Source organism: Dermochelys coriacea, chromosome 2, assembly GCF_009764565.3.
Source record: "Dermochelys coriacea isolate rDerCor1 chromosome 2, rDerCor1.pri.v4, whole genome shotgun sequence".
Classification (NCBI taxonomy): Eukaryota; Metazoa; Chordata; order Testudines; family Dermochelyidae; genus Dermochelys; species Dermochelys coriacea.
The window spans coordinates 217,911,061-217,929,411 of record NC_050069.1 but is presented as its reverse complement, the minus strand read 5'-3'; the positions used below and the strand labels follow the sequence as shown (position 1 = coordinate 217,929,411).

The 18,351-nt window shown below is 37.8% G+C and overlaps 1 protein-coding gene across 5 annotated transcripts in view; it reads left to right on the top strand.

Moving 5' to 3' along the window:
• TMEM106B (transmembrane protein 106B) overlaps window positions 1-18,351 on the top strand; it is a 27,160-nt gene extending 8,809 nt beyond the window's left edge. For all 5 annotated transcript variants that reach the window (XM_043509242.1, XM_038389831.2, XM_043509243.1 and 2 more), the window contains 6 exons: window positions 5,154-5,217; window positions 7,564-7,723; window positions 9,638-9,778; window positions 9,874-9,923; window positions 11,983-12,036; window positions 12,440-18,351. In XM_043509242.1, the coding sequence (XP_043365177.1) occupies window positions 5,154-5,217; window positions 7,564-7,723; window positions 9,638-9,778; window positions 9,874-9,923; window positions 11,983-12,036; window positions 12,440-12,578 (608 nt within the window). In that variant the 3' untranslated portion in view covers window positions 12,579-18,351. The remainder of the gene's footprint in view (window positions 1-5,153; window positions 5,218-7,563; window positions 7,724-9,637; window positions 9,779-9,873; window positions 9,924-11,982; window positions 12,037-12,439) is intronic.

Sequence of the window (18,351 nt, the reverse complement as noted above, 5' to 3'; positions counted from 1 at the left end):
CTTAAAATGACCTACAAATACTTGTGAAAAATGGCCTTTATGGAAACTACATTAGCAGGAAGTGTCTTTCCTTTTAGATGTCCTTTGCATCTTGCGTAAACAGCTTTACTTCTTTCTCCTTTAAAAAAGCAGCCTTTTGTGCCTTTAAGAAGGCTGTTGGACCTCTTTAAATAGTACCATCAGTAATTCTCAACATGCATTGTATTCTGTTTTTTAAAATCATAATTGAGGGATTCAGCTCTCTGCAGGCTGATATGCTTTTGTGTATTGTGCATACCACAAGAAGAGGTTTTTTGAAAGCCATACATTTTGCATGCTTTGAATAGTAAACATCAACTGTGGCTTGGGAAAATCTGTTTAAATAGGTAGTCTTTGTTTCTGGACATAGAATGTTTTTCTATTGTGACTGCATTGTTGGATGCCCCTTGTTACTTCTACTTTCCTTAAAAGATGATGCCCTTGTCTGTGCGTGCTGGAGCTCCTGATAGTATTCCTGTAAAGGTCCTGAAAGGTATTTGTGATCGGGAGGGTGAAATAATTAATGGGACTTCATCATATGGTGGTGTTATCCTTTTTACCTGACATTCTTTGGAGAATTTCTTGCTAGCTAGTAGATAATGTGAGAATATGGGCAATACCTAGTGCTATTGAAATTCAGCATTCTGGTTTAAAAAATATTCATGCACCTTCAAGTACCCTAGTGTATACTGCTTTGAAAATATAAATACTTTTAAAGTGCTAAGTATTCTCTATCTAGAGCTGTCACAAACTAGTTTTAAGCTGTACCCTTTATTATGGTATATTTTACAGATGTCATTTGGAAATGTTCAGCCTCAGTTCTAAAACCGATTATAATTAGCCTGGTCAAATGATTAGTAGATGCCCATGTCAAAGCAAAATCCATCTCTTCAGTAGTAGATTTTTTTTGACTACACTAGAGTTCTTACTGTGTGTTAGGTAACAGGAGGCACAATCCTAGTGAAGACCAGAAAGTTATAGTTTTACATGTTCCCTTTAGGATTTACCCTGACCTTCTAATATGTGTGAAAATTATAACTTGTCGTCACTAGCATATTACCATGTGTTAGCTCATTTTTTTCCTAAAGAAGACACAGGCTTAGGTGTACTAGCTCTATTTTGATCAAATTCTATTTTTGCAAAGTATAATCTTGCATTTTTAATTTGACAAACGATTCTTCATTTCCCTTCATAAAAATGTTACTCCTGGGGGTATTCAGCACCATTGTGCATGTGCAGAATTCATGTGTCCCACAGAACATTTTTTTTTTCCACGGAAAATACATTCTGCCCCAGAGGTACTGCAGTTCTGCCTTTTGCCCACCAGAGGACGCTGTGGCCCCAGAACAGCCAGCAGCATGAACACAGCCTCCTGTTATGGCACCAAAACAGCCGCTGGTGGGCAAAAGGCAGAACTGCAGCACTTCTAGGTCATAATGTAATTTGGAGGGGGAGGAGAAATTCTGTGAGTGCTCAGTGGGGCAGAATTCCCCCAGGAATAGAAGTTCATCACAGAACTCTGCCAGTGGAGCCAAGTTAGGACAGACAGAGTGGGACACATGGGGCTGCTGGGGCGGGCCACAGACTGTTGTTCAGAATGGCTGGGGGTGGGGGGGAGAGACTAGGGCTTGGGCTCAGAGCTAGTAGGGTGACAACGTTGAGCCAGGGGCCGAATGCGAGTGGGGGTGCAAGGCCACATAGGGACTGGAGATGGGAGGCTGCAGGGATATATGGGGATGGTGGAGGAGACTGCAGAAACCCATGGGGCGGGGGGATGTGGGGATGGGGCAGATATGCGTGACTGAATGGGAGAGACTTGGGGTCAGCCAGAGTCTGCATGGGGGAGGCTTCCCAACTCCCTAACAGTCCCCCCCCAAATCCTGTTCCATATTTCTCCCACCCACACCCCAACCCTCCAGGTTCACTCCAGGCTCCTTCCCCCTCCCTCAGCTCCTCCATTACCCCTGACTCCCCCAAGCTTTTGGTGCTTCCGAAGGGTGCAAAAAATACAGTTCTGTATTGCAATTTAAATGAATTACTCAAAATTCTGTATTAATATGCCTAGTAAGTAAACTATTTGTCAAAAAAAAATTACCAGAATCTTTTTTTTTTTTTTGGTCTGTATTGATACAGGCATACTTGCTGACAGATATTTAGAAATAAATTACCATAATTGAAATTGGCATGATTATATTGTGGTGTTTTGACAAAATATGCAGAGTTTTGAGAATTTTAAAATACTGTGCACAGAATTCTTAATTTTTTGGTGCAGAATTCCTCCAGGAGTTAAGTATTATTTTGGCATAGAACAGCTACCACACTCTACTCCAGAGAGAATTTCAGTATTGGTTAAAAGTCCTTGTTCAAGTACAGTTTGTAAAGCATTTCAGAATCTTCGGGGAGGAAAGGCTCCAAAACCATTTGGGGGAAAAAAAAATCATTTTTAAAAAAATAGCAACAAACTATGTAATTTCCAACTAATATCAGTATCAGTGTAGTGGCTTACATAAACCTAAAGGATTTAATATCATTAGGCATCACATCTGGCCTAAGTCCTTCTGTTTTTGTAGTTTTACAACCATATATTTTTCTCTCCTGTTGCCATGTGATAGACCTGTACAAAGGGCTGTCAAATATTTCAAGTAAACAAATTAAATAGAAATGTTTTTAATCATTCTGTTATGGTAATACTAGGTGTTATATTAATAGGTAACACTTTAGTTGAGGATGTTTCTAATGTTTTAGTAAATCAAAATAGAAAATTGTTAAACATACCCTTATTCAATTTTTGCATTAGGGTGATTTATTAAACCATTTATTTGGTTTGCTTGTCTCATACGAAACATTAAAATGTGAACTAATTAACGAAAGTCTGCAATAAAAATGTTTTCAATAGAACTGGCTAATAGAGTGAACTGGTATTTTAAAATTCAGTGTGCTATAAAATGAGATTTCAATATAGTTAAAAATTTTGAAGATAGGAGACTATATTTCACAATTGGAATTACAAGCACAATGTACTTGGATTCATGCTTTTGTTAAACTGTAGCAATCATATGGAATTTGTTTCTTGTCTTTTGGTGAAATCCAGCTGTTCAACACAACGCAGAGTAAAAATAAAAGTAGCACTACAATACTTTTTCACAAAGTTTGAAGAATATATTTAAACAATCACATGACTATTTTTAGTATTTTTTTCAGTTTCTCTCAAACAAGAACAAATATTCCAGAATTTTTCTCAGACCTTTTACCTTGTTTCTAGCTCTTCACACAAAGATTTTTGTACTCTGAGGAAACTTTGTGTGGCTTTGTTTTTGTTGTTTACCCAGTCATGAGTCTATAACTGAAAACTGTGCAGAGAAGAGGCTGTGGGCTTATAAGAAAAATGTAGAGGTCTGTTGGTGTGGACAGGAAACCAGTGTGCTTCAACTTATTTTAACCTCCCCTTGCGATACCTTATCGCAAAAGCTGTTTGAGCTGAATGGTGCCATTAATATTTAGCTATCTGTGATTAGGCTCTACACTTTAACCCAACTATTGTCACATGCTGTGTTGCTACATGTGCCCTATCTCCTCTCCTGCTGCTTGTACAACTTGCACATTAAATAATCTGCATACTTTCAACTTCTCTTCTATGAAAGTCCTGCTTGTACTTTTAAGTTTTAGTTATTTATTTCATTTACTGGGACTTGTATTTTTTCCCCCTAAAAAAATATCATGTGGACAAATTACTAACTCATAAGTCTTGTGCCTTTAGTAGGAATCGTATGAAAATTCCTGTAGCTCTTCGACTGTTTAGCCCTCTGAGGGAACTTGTACACTGTGGGGGGGGGGGGAGGGAAGGAAGACCCAGTGAAGGCGGTAGATCTCAGAAGCTGGGTTCCAGACTGAGAATGTTTTATACTGCTATTTTTCGTCCCATAATGTGAGCCCCGAGTCAAGTGACTTGGCTCTGAGACTTGCTGCTGCAAGTCTCTTTGCAGATGTATCCTCCCACCTCGCAGGGTCCTTGAGCCCAGGCTCCTGCCCAACCCCACACGTCTACACTGCAGCGAAATAGTCCTTAAGCCAGAGCCCTGCGAGCCCGAGTCAATTAGCACAGGTCATCCATGAATGTCTAGTTGCAGTGTAGACATACTAGAGTACCTCTGGGCTCAGACTCCCAATGATAATCCTGTATATCCTCTTCAGACAAACAATCATAAATGACCTTCGTCTCCCTCACCATTTTTTTCTGTCTGTCATATAAGCTACACATTGGAGTTTTTTTCCTCTGAAATGTTGATATAAGTGCATCAGGTGTGATAATAGTTCACTGAACTTTCATAGATGTTCAGCTCACTGCCCCAGGAATAATTTGTTGATACTTGGTAGAGAGTGTGTTGGTAAACTTTCAGGTGTTTGCAACTGAGGATATTGTGAGCAAAACTCTTGGTCCTGACATTAAAGGTTGTACCCAAATAACACTAGTTCCTGTCCTTGCAAGCTTGATTTTGGTATTAGTGATTCTTTTTCTTTTGCTGCCATGCTGTTCAGATTATTAATTCTCACTCATTGATGATGGATCACTTCCTATGCATCATAGGTGTGCATAGTGAATTACAAACTGGTCTTTGCTCCAAGGTGCTTACAATATTAAACATTTTTATTGTTGAATCATAAGAAGAGAACACAGGTCAGAAATGAATGGAAACTCTTTGGCACAGGGACCGTGTAGTCCCATGTGTTCATACAGCATCTAGTGTAATGGGCCCCTGGTTCTGTTTGGTGCTTTTGGTGGCTAATGCAATACAAATAATTGTCTTCCAGAGAAACAAGTATTTCGTTTCACTGCCCTGTCAAAAAATTGCTTCTTACCCTTACTTCTGAGATAAAAGCCTATGTCTCTTAATACACCCACAGATTGTTCTGTTATGGGGAATTAAAAGGATTTTTGTGTAGTCTATGAAGAGATGTTCCATATCTAAGGACACTTCCAAAATGTTGTTTTAATTACTGTTTTTTTAATTAAAAACAAAAATCCATCATGAGCTGCCATTAAACTCTGCTGGAAAATGCTATTTGAACTGTTTTTGTTTAGAGATAGCTAAGTCCACCTAAAGATATTTCTGAAAATTGTTCTTGTATATTTGTAGGGCAGGAAAACCAGCTTGTGGCTCTGATTCCATACAGTGATCAGAGGCTGAGGCCAAGAAGAACGTAAGTTACAGTAAGAATATGAATGTATGAAATGATGAACTTTTCTTTTGCTGATAAATTGCATCACATTTAGCATCAGAATATAGATTTTTTTTTTTTAAACTAACTCTCAAAACATGAACAACAGAGCTGTAGGGTAGCACAAAAACTGTTTTTTAACAAGGTATTTTGTAGCACAGTGCATAATGCAGTACAATATCTTTTGGGCTATAGTTATATTGAATGATTAACATTTTAGAAGACTGTGGCTGTATATTGCTTGAGAATCCAGTAGCCTTTACTGTAGACCGGGGTGGGCAAACTTTTTGGCATGAGGGCCACATCAGGTTTCTAAAATGGTATGGCGGGCCAGGTAGGGAAGGCTGTGCCTCCCCAAACAGCCTGGCCCCCGCCCCCCCTGACTCCCCCGCCTCAGAACCACCAACCCATCCAACACCCCCCTGCTCCTTGTCCCCTGACCGCCTCCTCCCGGGAACTCCTGTCCCTAAGCGCCCCCCTGGGACTCCAGGCCCCCCATCCAAACCCTCTTGCTCCCTGTCCCCTGACTGCCCTGACCCTTATCCACCCACTCCCCCTGGGACTCCCACGGCTATCTAGTGCCCCCCTCCCCCGTTCCTGGTCTGTTGACCGTGGGCTTTCCCAGTCCCTGGAACCTCTGCCCCATCCAACTGCCCCCCGGGACTCCTTGCCCCTTATCCAGCCCCCTCTCTCCCTGCCCCCCTACCATGCTGCTCAGAGCAGCAGGACTGGCAGCTGCACCTCCTTGCTGGAGCCAGCCACACCGCTGCGCTGTCCAGCAGAAGCTCGCAGCCCCACTGCCCAGAGCGCTGGTGGCATGGTGAGCTGAATGAGGCTGCGGGGGAGGGGTGGGGGCTAGCCTCCCTGGCCGGGAGCTCAAGAGCAAGGCAGGACTGTCCCGCGGGCTGTAGTTTGCCCACCTCTGCTCTAGACAAAGGGCAAAGTAGCTTTTAACCTGAAGGCAAAAGGCCAAATTCGTTGCCGACATAAGGAGACACTACTTCATTGTCGCATCTATATCAGCAGTGAATTTGGCCCACTGTTGTCAAATAAGTCAATTGCTGTTATATATTTCTTTGGATAGTTTCTTGGTCATCCAGTGTCAAGGATCAGTAAACTCATCATTCTGGTCTAGCCTTTTCTGTTGCTTCTTTCTCTGTATTAAATTTACTAGATCTGCCCATGTGTTAAACCAGTTGAACCTTAGTGATTTATGATGTATTTTATGATAGTGACCAAAAGGTTTTGGATTTTTCTGTAATAGACTTTTATTTTCATGTCTAGCAGACATTAGAAATCCTACAATACTTAGCAATAATAATTTTTAACAAGTACATGAAAATATTAGTGAATAGAGAGGTTTTTATAATTCTTTTGGGGCTGGCTTAGCAGAGAGATGACAAACCTAAGTTCTGATTTCCAACACCTAATGTGTTTTACTGAAGCTATAGCTTTTTTTAATGTACTAATTTATTTGCTAGTATACCTCATTTTATAATACTGAAATATGGCAAGATACCATTTTTTATCGGGATGTGAAAATTGTCACATTCTAAAACTTTAATTGTGAGGACTTGAAGATTATGCTGTTAAGAATCATCTAGATATGGTACAATGGTAGGTCAGTTCTGAAGAATTGTTTGTTTGTTGTCCAAAACTTGGAACAAATTTGCAGTTTTATGAAGCCATATTACAAGGCTTTATTTCGTATGCCTTGCTTTTTTTCCAAGAAACCAAAAGTCACAGTTTTTAGTTACAGACATTTAAGCAAACTAGTAGCATTGCTATTTAGCTTTAGTATAAAATATTTTTTCCTGTAAAACAAGGTGCCTTGAAAGGCATATGGGAGCCTCATTCTCATATATGACAATATTTCAGAATTTGATTTGCTTGCTTTCTCAGTTCTGGGTGTTCTATTTCAAATAAAGAGTATTTTTTGATTGAGGTCTTTTTCTTAAATTGGGCTCCATAATTAGGTTAAAAATTTTAGACCAGAGCATCCATATCTGTTGAAGTTTGAGTCACTAATTACATCAATTACTTCCATAATTGATCTGTACTTGAAGCACAATTAACCTATATGCAAAGATTTTTCTTAAATATAATATGCAGTTTAATTGCTCTCAGTTTAAATGGAATTTAAGGAGTTAGAGTGAAAGGTTGAGACAGACTGGATTAAATATCTTTATTTTCTTTTTAAGTATATAAGCATTCCTATGTAAAATGAACTATAGGAAAGGAGTGGTTTGAATTTTATAACAAATCACTTTTGTTGATATCACATCACTAGATTAACAGTTTTTTGGTTTGTTTGTTTGTTTTTTCCAGAAAGCTTTATGTAACTGCTTCTGTAATTGTATGCTTACTCCTTTCTGGGCTGGCTGTATTCTTCTTATTTCCTCGTTCCATTGATGTTGAATACATTGGAGTGAAGTCCGTATATGTCAGTTATGAAACAAGTAGGCGCATAATATATCTAAATATTACGGTAAGATAATCTGAACATTGTGGTGAAGTGAACAGTAAACTTGTGTAAATAGTTTCCCCTTAAAACACAATGTATGGATCCAGTCAAAAATGCTTTATTATATAGAATTTCACTAGGCACATAATTTGTCATTTATTTTGTAAGCATTCTGACACTGTTTACCCCAACAGGCATTTTATATGGATTATAAAGATAGTGACAACTGTTCGGGTGGTCATATTCTCTCTCCAGTTTGTATAATCATGGGCTGCTACCCTCAGTTTACTGTGAGACTTTCGTCTGGTCTGGATCTTTGGGGAACAGTAGAGGTCTTACAGCATGATTTAGAGGTAGAAACTGGGATTTGATCTGCTTTGGGAGGGTGTGCCAGGATTCTAGGTCTACTATTAAGAAAGATATGCCTTCTTTAAGTCTATACCTGTACTTCACTGAAAATAGTATACAAGGTGATTGCAATTGTTGAGGTGGATACCTCTTAAAATGTGGCCACCTAAAATGTAAGTATTATAAGTGTTTAGAATCAGCATGCTGAATTGCATAGAGTAGTGAACAGGGATGGCTCTAAATAATTTGGTGCAGAGGTGGCAGCATGCTGGAAGGAGGCTAAGAAAAGGGGCTACTCTGTGGATACAATAGCTAAACGCTCCCCATGTAGTGTATGCATTACAGATCCACGTTCTCCTGTGAACTGGGAAAGTAGATTGTTTTCCTTTCTCTCACAAATCTTCATGGAATTGGAATTTTTGCTGAAAACCCAGTTATTCATTTTATGTGATCAGAAGAGAATTTCCTGTTACTGCCTGCATAAATTAATGAGCTGACATATATTACAGGGAAGAAAATTGGGTATACTTCTACAACGCCCACATTCTTGCCCTTTAAGACCTTGTTCATCCTATAAGAAATGAGATTTAGTAAAAATATTAGCTAACATTTGTGAAAACACCACTGTCTCTGCCTGCACCAGATGCTACCTAGTGTTTTAAAACATGTTTTAACATGTTGGTTCTCAGTACAGATTTTTTTGGTGGACTTGGAGTGTGGCCACCAACTTTGGCTGGTGGCCGCTCTCATATTTTTTTTTCCCCTAAAGTACTCGTTTAGCTTTAGGAAAAACAAATAAATATGCACATATACATGTCCAAATCCTTGTAATTTATTTATTGCTAGCTAGTAAGTCTGTTGTGAAAAGTGATATTAACAAACATAAAAGTATCACTTTTCACAGCAGCCTTACTCAGCCCTGACAAGTCTGGGGATAAATTAAACCCTGGTTGGGGTTGGGGTGATGGGATGGGTGAGTGGCTGGGGGAGGCAGGCGGGGGCTGGAGCCTGAAGCCCTATGGCCAGCTCCCGAAGCCCCATGGCCGGGGGCAGGGCTCGGGGTTGGAGCCTGAAGCAATGCGGCTGGAGCCACAGGCCTGTTGCTGCCCTGTCGCACCAGGGCTGACGCCCAAAGCCTAGCCCCATCACCCCTGGGAAAGTGGGGAATTCACCAACTGCCTGTTCTTCCTCCAGTGTTGTGCCCCAGGTGTCTCTGGAGGGGGGCAAGGCCCAACCCCTGCTGGCAGCCCCAGCAACCAACACCAACGTGGTCCATCCAGGAGTAACAGGGAGGGGCCGCTGTTCTGCCACTTCCTCTCACTCCCACCCCTCCATCACAGCTGAGGAGGCTGTGGCCGCAAGAAAAGCCCCTGATGACTGCATTTGAGAAACACTGTAACTGTTTAGATAATATGTTTAGAAAAGTATGCAGAGTTACATAAAGCAAAAGATAGTTTATACAACTATTTCACTTTGATATGAGACACTTTAATGTTTTCTACTCAACAATTTTCAAAACGTTTATTTTTCAAGAAACTCATGATGGGCAATTCTAAAGTTCTTTTTATTTTTTATTTTTTTTTTTGGCAGAACACCCTAAATATAACCAACAACAATTATTATTCTGTTGAAGTGGCAAACATTACAGCCCAAGTTCAGTTTTCAAAAACGGTTATTGGGAAGGCACGGCTAAACAATATCACCAACATTGGTCCGCTGGATATGAAGCAGGTAAATGTGGATATGTTTTTTGAAATGAGCCATATTTGATCTTGTGTTTTCTGATCATTTAATTGAATTATTGTTGGGGTTGTTTTTTTTTTCAGATTGATTATATGGTGCCTACAGTCATACAAGATGAAATGAGCTACATGTTGTAAGTGTTTGGCTTTTAAAATACGTGTGTGTGTGTGTATGTATACAACATTGTACAAATGATGTTATATAGTGGTGCCCACTAAAACTAACATTTACCACATTTCTGTATTTCTGCTATATTTGGATTAGGAATTACTAAATACAGTAGTAAAGCAAATACTGCTTTTTTATGAATGGTAGACAGGAACATGGGCATTGCTATAGTCAATCAGACCACTGGTTCATCTACTTTAGTTTCCTGTCTCTAGCATTAGCCAGTACCCAGTGCTTCAGAGAAGGGTGCCAGAATTCTTGTAATGGACTAATTTACAATAATCTGCTTCAAGAAACTTTTTTTTCTAACTAACTGTCTGGCTGGGAGTTGATTTATGATGCAAACATGAGGGATTATATCCCTTATATTTATCCTCTTTGGACTATGGATGTCGCTACAGATGTACAATGGTGTAATTCTTGTGATTGCAATTGAGGACAGAATTTATAAGCATTTGTTCATTTATAACTTCAAAAAAGAAATGTATTTGGGTTGAAATTTCAGTTGAATTTTGTAGTTTGGTAAACTTAACTCTGACATTTTTGTTACCATAATATGAAGAATCTTTTGTCCATGAACATCTTTCAGATAAGCGCTTTTGTATTTACAAACGCAGTCAAAAAAAGTTTCAATTTGATACAACTGTAGACACCAATTGCAGGGTCTAAGCCATAGTACTCAATGAGAACTAGTGTCTTGCGTATGTTTGGAGAAAATTTTAAAAAAATATTGCTAATAAACATTAGAATAAATGTGAAATACGAACTTAGCTTACAAATGCTTAAACACTTGTATTTTCTGCACTTTTTAAAGAATACATACAAGTCTAATGATTCAAATACGTAATTTAGCTTGGAATCTTACTGCTGTAATTATTTTTCATGTTCCTTAATGTCCAAATTTAAAATGGGTGGACACAAAGAGTTAATCAAAAAAGCCTGCCAACCTTGTTGACTCTCTTGCAACTTTGCACCAGGAGTCTGGCAGAAATCTTAGGCTAGCTACACTACAGAACTTACAGTGGTGCAGCTGCATCACTGCTAGTGGAGATGCTCTAAGCTGATGGGAGAGAGGTCTCCCTTTGACTTGGGGCCTGGCTACACTGGAAACTTCAAAGCGCTGTGGTGGGAGCACTCTCATGGCAGTGCTTTGAAGTGCGAGTGTGGTCGCGTGCGAGCGCTGGGAGAGAGGTCTCCCAGCGCTCCTGGTAGTCCACCTCCACGAGGGGATTATCTGTGAGCACTGGAAGCCCGGCTCCCAGCGCTCGGAGCCCATCTACACTAGTGCTTTAAAGCACTCAGACTTGCTGCACTCGGGGGTGATTTTTTCACACCCTTGAGCCAGCAAGTTAGAGCTCTATAAAATGTAAGTGTAGACAAGCCCTTAGTTACTCTAGTCCCCAGAAGCAGTGGTAGCTATATTGGCAGGAGAAGCCCTCCCGCCGACATAGCTCTGTCCGCACCAGAGCTTAGGTTGGTATAACTTATGTAGCACAGGTGGGCAGTTTATTCACACCCCTAAGTGACATAACTTATACTGACTTAAGCTGTAGTGTGAATGTAGCCTTAGTGATGTGTTGACGTTTTTCTGTTGTGCTTTCTTTGCCCATATCTTGAGATTTAAATTGAACTATTGGTTACAGAGCCCGGCTATCCCCTGCTTGAAATTTAAATTGCAAGCCTATGACTAAACATTTGTTGTTAAAATAGTCTTTCCCTTTCCCCACTTTAAAAAGCAGTTTAACAGGAAAAAAAAAATCTACAATTATATAGAATGACTTTTTGCATGTAAACTTAAAAAGGGATTTATTTGTGTGTAGAGAAGATGCCAATATGCTGTATTTGCAGTGACTTTTGACTAAAAATATTTTATAGTTGATTTACATTAATAGCAGCTCTTCATACTTAGTGCTTCTTTAAAGACCAAAGAGCACGTAAATATCCTCTCTTAGAATTTTAGTTCTGTATTTTAGCTTGTTAAATCTTACCACTTGATTAGTCTAATTCTGGTTTTGTTATTTCAGTGATTACTGTACCTTACCATCTATTAAAGTGCATAACATAGTAGTCATGATGCAGTAAGTATGGATCACTTGTATTTGTGCATAAAAGTAATTAGTGAAGCCATTCAGTGTATTTGGAAAAAAAAAAGTCATTTACAGTGTTCTTAAATATGGGGGGAAATGTATTCTATATACAATGAATAAACATTTTAATTTATAATGTGGTAAAAATTACTAAATGGGTCATCATTTCTTTGCAAGATTCAGCTTTTAAGAAATTGTTATCTGCAGTTTAAATATGATCTTGCCTTAACATGGAGCCTGTAAGCGTGATGAAACTTGCACAGCCAATGCCAGTGCTCTATCTGCTCTGTGACCAGAGACCTTTTGTCTCCAGGAGCATTGGTCTGATAAGTCAAATTTCTTTTCTGTAGCCTTTACAAACCAAACGTCTCTTCTCTTTTTGTCTGTATTTAAGAGTGACAGTGACGACCTCTTACTTTGGCCATTCTGAACAAATATCCCAGGAGAGATACCAGTATGTAGACTGTGGTGGAAACACGACTTATCAAATGGGCCAGTCAGAATATCTAAACGTGCTTCAACCTCCACAATAAAAATGGCAGAGTGGATGATGCAGAAAGAAAAAGATGGCTGTTGTTGCTGCCAGACTTCATCTTAGTAGAACTGTTGATCAGATTTGCTACTATTTAAAAGGGGGTGTGTGTGTGTGTAGTTTAGCAACCCTGAAGGTCTGTTCGTTTACAGTACGATCTGCGGGAGGAGAAAAAGTGCAAAATATATATAGCCCCAATTGTTGAACAGTGTATTTCCCCTTCTCTTTACTTTTATGATATGTAGACATTTCTGTCAAATTGTTTCACTACAAAAAATGCATCTTAAATTTTCAGACAGAGAGCCTACAGCACAATGTGGCTACAAGATTTTTAAAGTAAATGTGCATATATTTAGCTGTATAGATGAAACAATCTCACTAAGGAACATTTGTGAGAGGAATAAATATATAAGCTAAAAGTTATATAATGAGAACTGAAACTATAACACATAGTAGTACAGATCAAGGCTTCTATTTAAGTCACCAGTTTCCTTTAGAGTGTCTGGATATGTCTATATATGTGGTAACTTGAGAATGCATTAGTAAACTTATGATAATACAGCTTGTATAGGAATTCTGTTTTAGATATGCTTCCGTTACAGGTTAACTGCTTGATTTCCCCCCCCCCCTCCCTTCCACTCCTTAAGCACAAACAAAACTGTTGTTGACTTGAATGAAAGTTTTTGTTTTCCTTGAATGTGGAATTTTGGATCTGGTGTTAAGTTGGCTACTGTTCTTTTGTTTTTGTTTCTACCTCCTCCCTGCCCATGTCCCAGGATGGGAATTTATGGAAAATGTTCATTACGTTCATATTTTTAAAAATGAATCATGCATATGACAAAAATTCATGACTGCTTTGCAAAATTCATCACTTAAAGAATGTTGAAGTATCTATTGGATAATGAAAAATATAAAACGCATAAAGTTACCATTCCCCCCCCTTTTTTTTTTGGTAGTAGTTTGGAGTACAAGTGTATCACTTTCAAGTTTACACAATCACTTAAACAGTATATATAGGAAGTCTAGATATGGCTTTTGGGCAGCTAAGTGTAAACTGAAAATATCTCATCATAATCGCTTTGAAATATAAAGAATGTGTACCTAAACTACTTGTCAGTGTTAACATCTCTCTGGACTGAATAAGCAGTAGTTGCTCAAATCCTCTTGAGCCCTCACACTTCACATTATGAGATTGGAGAGTGACTTTTTATTTATTTTTTAAAGTGCAAGTGCCTTTGCAAACACTAAACTACAAGAACTCAGATGTGGCTACTTTCTGGTAACAAACCAAAATAATCCTAAATGTTTTCAGTGTCACTGAATGCCAGGTATAATTGGCCGCGGAACTGTGTGCTTGTGCATTTCACCTTGTGAGGAGCATAGTTTAATTTCTATTTAATTGTAACATTTCTTTGATTTTTTTGGAGACTATCTTTAATGTCTTTAAAACACTTTTTTGTTCTTTTACTTGAATCCAAATAATGTCTTCAGTTTAGTTAAAAGAATCCTGATTTAGTTAGTTCTAAATTGGATAATTACAGGTTAATGTATACTGTGCTATTGAGTGCTTAGATTATTAAATTAAAATGAACAGTATTTTTAAACAGGTTCTGCAGCTTTAATGCTTCCATATCTTTCTAACATAGGATATTAGAAATACAAATCCAGTTTATTGGCAGTAGTGTTATATTCTAAAGGTAACTTTTCAGTTAAGAAATAGTCTGAAAGTTTAAAAATGTAATTTTGTGTTTTTGTTTTCTCCTTCACATTTTTTGTTATATGGAGCTAAACTTCACAATTTAATTTAAAAAAAAAAAAAGTGACTGTTATAAGTGAGGGTCCTGCTAAGAGTTCTGCATGGGTGCGAAGGTGTGCCTGCCTATATCTCTTCGCATTATTGGACTCTAAATCATCACAATTCTGCAAATAGTGCTGGTCAGTTCACACTGAACCAGAAGACACAATGCTGGCATTACAACATCAAGTTACTTTTTGCTGCCTTAAAAATATTTTTGGTTGTGAGTTGTAAACTCGAAAAATGGTGTAAAATCCGAATCAAACAAGTTATACTGCACTTAATATAACCTAATGCTCTTATATATATATAAAAAACATTTAGTTGCAAATGCTCAGTCTTTGACTATAGCTGGCAATAGCAAAGCATGCCTGGGATGGGGGTTGGTGATAGGTTATACTAAGATGGCTGTGGGGAGCTTGTACCAGTATTTGTGTGGAGCAGCTAACTGCTGACAGTTAAAAAGGGCTGATTTCTCAGCCAGTGACTGGGATATAGAGAGGCTCTGGCTAGACCCCTGTGCCAGCAGCAGAGAGTAGTGTGTGGTAAGAGTTGCCGCCTCTAGAGCACTTTGCCACTGCAGGATCTCCCTAAATCATGGTATATTTCTTTCTGGATATGGCCATGCCAGATTTAAGGCTACAACCTGCCAATGATACAGTACAAAACATTCTGTGAGCAAAACTGTGGGTTCAGAAATGGACTGAAACTCTTATGCAATTTTACTTCTACATAAGCTTCTTAGTATTGGCTATTTTGAGAAAATGATCCATTAATAAAATGTCTTTCCGTGAACAGTGCTGTCAGTAGTAATACATCTGTGTAAATGCTAGTTACTTTCCTTAAGCTAGTCCAGCTAAGAAACTTTTGGTTCAAGATGACAAAAATGTAGAGTTCTTAATATTTAACTGCTAAGGGCTTGATTCTGAAAAGGGATCTACCTGAGTGTATGATAGGGGCTAATGAGTGAGTTCTTATGCAGAATCAGGGCCTGAAATAGTACAAGAAACACAGATTGGAAAGCATTCTCTTTTCATAGAAGCCCCAAAAGCTACTAATTAGGTCCATAGTGAAGCATATCCTTGTATAATTTGGTTTGTAAAATGCTGATTTATTTGGCCACAAAGTCTCTTGAGATGATATGTAATTTAAATTAAGGTACTTACTTTGCATCCATTGGAATGTGTTAGCTTGGAAATGACTCTGGAACTGCGATATGGGGTGAAGGGAGAGGCTAATATAAATATATACTATAACAGCTGATACCAGATGTATTTGGTTAAAAATGACCCATACACTTATTTTTAACTGGATTGATCTCTTATCCTTAGGGCTCATTTATGTTAATAAATATATGTAACTTTTTAAAGAGAAATTCAGATTACACTGGAAAAAACACTCTTTTAATCCCATCTGTTTGGTTACACTTGAGGAAACCTAGAAATTAGTCCTAATTCTCTTGAGCTGAGGAAGATGAATATCCTAACTGCAACTTGGACTCCCCACTCTCCACAAATATTTGTGTAATTTTTTTGCAACTTATTTGTAACCTGATACTATAATGTAAGACGTTTTCTTTTTAAAGTTACACTGTTGTAATGCAAACAATATCTCTGGTATAGTTTGTCACTTGCATTTTCATAGTTTTTATTCTGTAGCAGATCTGTTGCACTCTAAAATAGAAACTCTGTTGAAATATGACTGGGATGATGTAAGCTTCTTGGGGCAGTGATCACCTCTTTATTCTGTGATTTGTACAGCACCTAGCACAGAGCTGTCCTGGTCAAATATCAGGATCCCGGGCACTATGGTAATACAAATTATGTGCAGTTACGACATTAAATGGGAAATGTGCTTTAAAAACATAACTATCAAATATATTCGTTGTTTAGAAAACTAAAAGCTTAATTTATGCTGTGGTAAACTGCATGGCATGTTAGGTCAATAAGCTACTAGACACTTTGATCTGTTTCTAACTAGAAAAATTGAACCCTGTTTAATTTAAAATATGCTATCAAAATGTTTAAAAAAAAAAAAAAAGAAAAGGTGTTCTACAAACACTGGAGATCTGCTGCTTGAATACACAGTAGAGCAATTCAAAAGGCAACTTTTGTTCTGAAAAACAGAGCCATGATACATTGTTGTTCATGAATTGTGGAAGAAAAATGCCTTCTAGATGTTCCACCACATTTGTAACTTGTTTTTTCATCTGGAGACTTTGATAGAAGATTACAATTTTTAAAAATTATGCAATGTGAAGGTCTGTGTTCTTGTAGTAATTTGCCATGCAGTATAGTTTGACAGTTTTAATGCACTTCTGATGTATGTATTACCTTAATATTAACATTGCTGTTACATTTAGCAACTTTATTTTAACACACACACTGATTGACTTTGATACAAACTGTCCTTGAAATACTCCAAGTGAGTAATCTGCTAAATAGAAGTATAATTCAAAACATTGTTTTTGTTTTTTACTGTACAGTGACTAGAGCAGACTACTTTACCAGCGATGCTTTACATTTTCATCATGGACTTAGTGCTACCAGCTGATTAACTGAAATATGTCCTTGGAAAGGGTGAAACGATTGAGATGTTTGGAGGTGGTGTGTTGAGTGTTACAGGCAAAATTTTTAGTTGCCGTTGTTAAAAGCTGAAAAATATAACATGAAGTTCTCTTACTCTTAAATGTGTGTAACAAGTCTATAACCAGAAAACACTTTGTAAGTTTTGTCTGCCAATAACCTGGCACCTGACTCCACAACCCATTTATTATGTGTATATTCCTGTTAACTTCACTGGGACTAGTTAATGTGCAAGAGTTAATTACATGAGTAAGGTTTTCAGGATCAGGCCCTTGGTTGACACTTGTCATAAGTAAACAATAATCCAAAATACCACATGTCTGGCAACACTTTAAGATGTATTCCTTTTCTAGAAGGGGAAACCTACCTTCTTTAAACTGTATTAATCAGAAATGTGTTGGGATAATAAGTAACTAATAGACTTTTTATTCAGCATGTTAAAAACATGAATTTAGTGTGTTAAGAGGTCTAAAGGTAATAGTATTCATTATTTAGAATGATTTTTAGGTCAGTCTTGAACTGTCTTGCTCACTGGAATGGTGGTAACTAAATGTATTACAAAAGCATCATACACTGTTTCATTTGGGAAACCCTTAAACCCTAATTTATTTAATTGGGTATGCTGACAGGGTAAGAAATAGTAGGTTTTTTTTTTTTTTCTGCTGGCCATGGAATTCTATTCTTGTATGCGCCTGCTTGGGACATGGATGTACTTAAGATTATCAAGAACCCATCATTATCTGTCAGGAACAGTTCTTAATTGATAAGAAATGTGGAGAGCAGAGAACAAGCCCCAGAGTGTGGGATCTGTGAATACCAGAAAGTATTCCCTAGACTGGATTAAAATGCTGAGTCACCACTTTAGGTATTGGTAGTGCACCAGTAACTATACTGCCATTTGTTATGGTTGATGATGGGAACAAGCCTATAGTTTTGGTGTAGTTGTCTATTGGACATTAAAGATTTTACATTATATTAATTAAGCCACTTAATTACTGAGTTCTTTAATTTTGTTTTAATGAGTAATTTTCCACCAATTTAACCACTATTAGTGTTCATTGTACAGCAAATGCATATTGCTGAATATATGTATAGAGATGCTAATAGGTGATAACTATTTTTGTAATGTAGAAGCTGTAACTTGCTCTTGTAATTGTGTGGCAAATATAATCTGTTTGCATTCAGTTTATCAAGCATGGTAAATAAATCTTTCATATGTCAAAGTGTATTTGGACATGCATCAGTTGTCTTAAAATGTTAGTAAACTGTGGGGAATATTAAGTTATATCACTACTTGTGTTTAAAATTCTGAAAGGGACTTCATAATGGGAATTTTAAAAGGAATTGTGCACTCGTGGAAAGAATGCTATTAAAAGTTAATTTTTGAAAGTAAA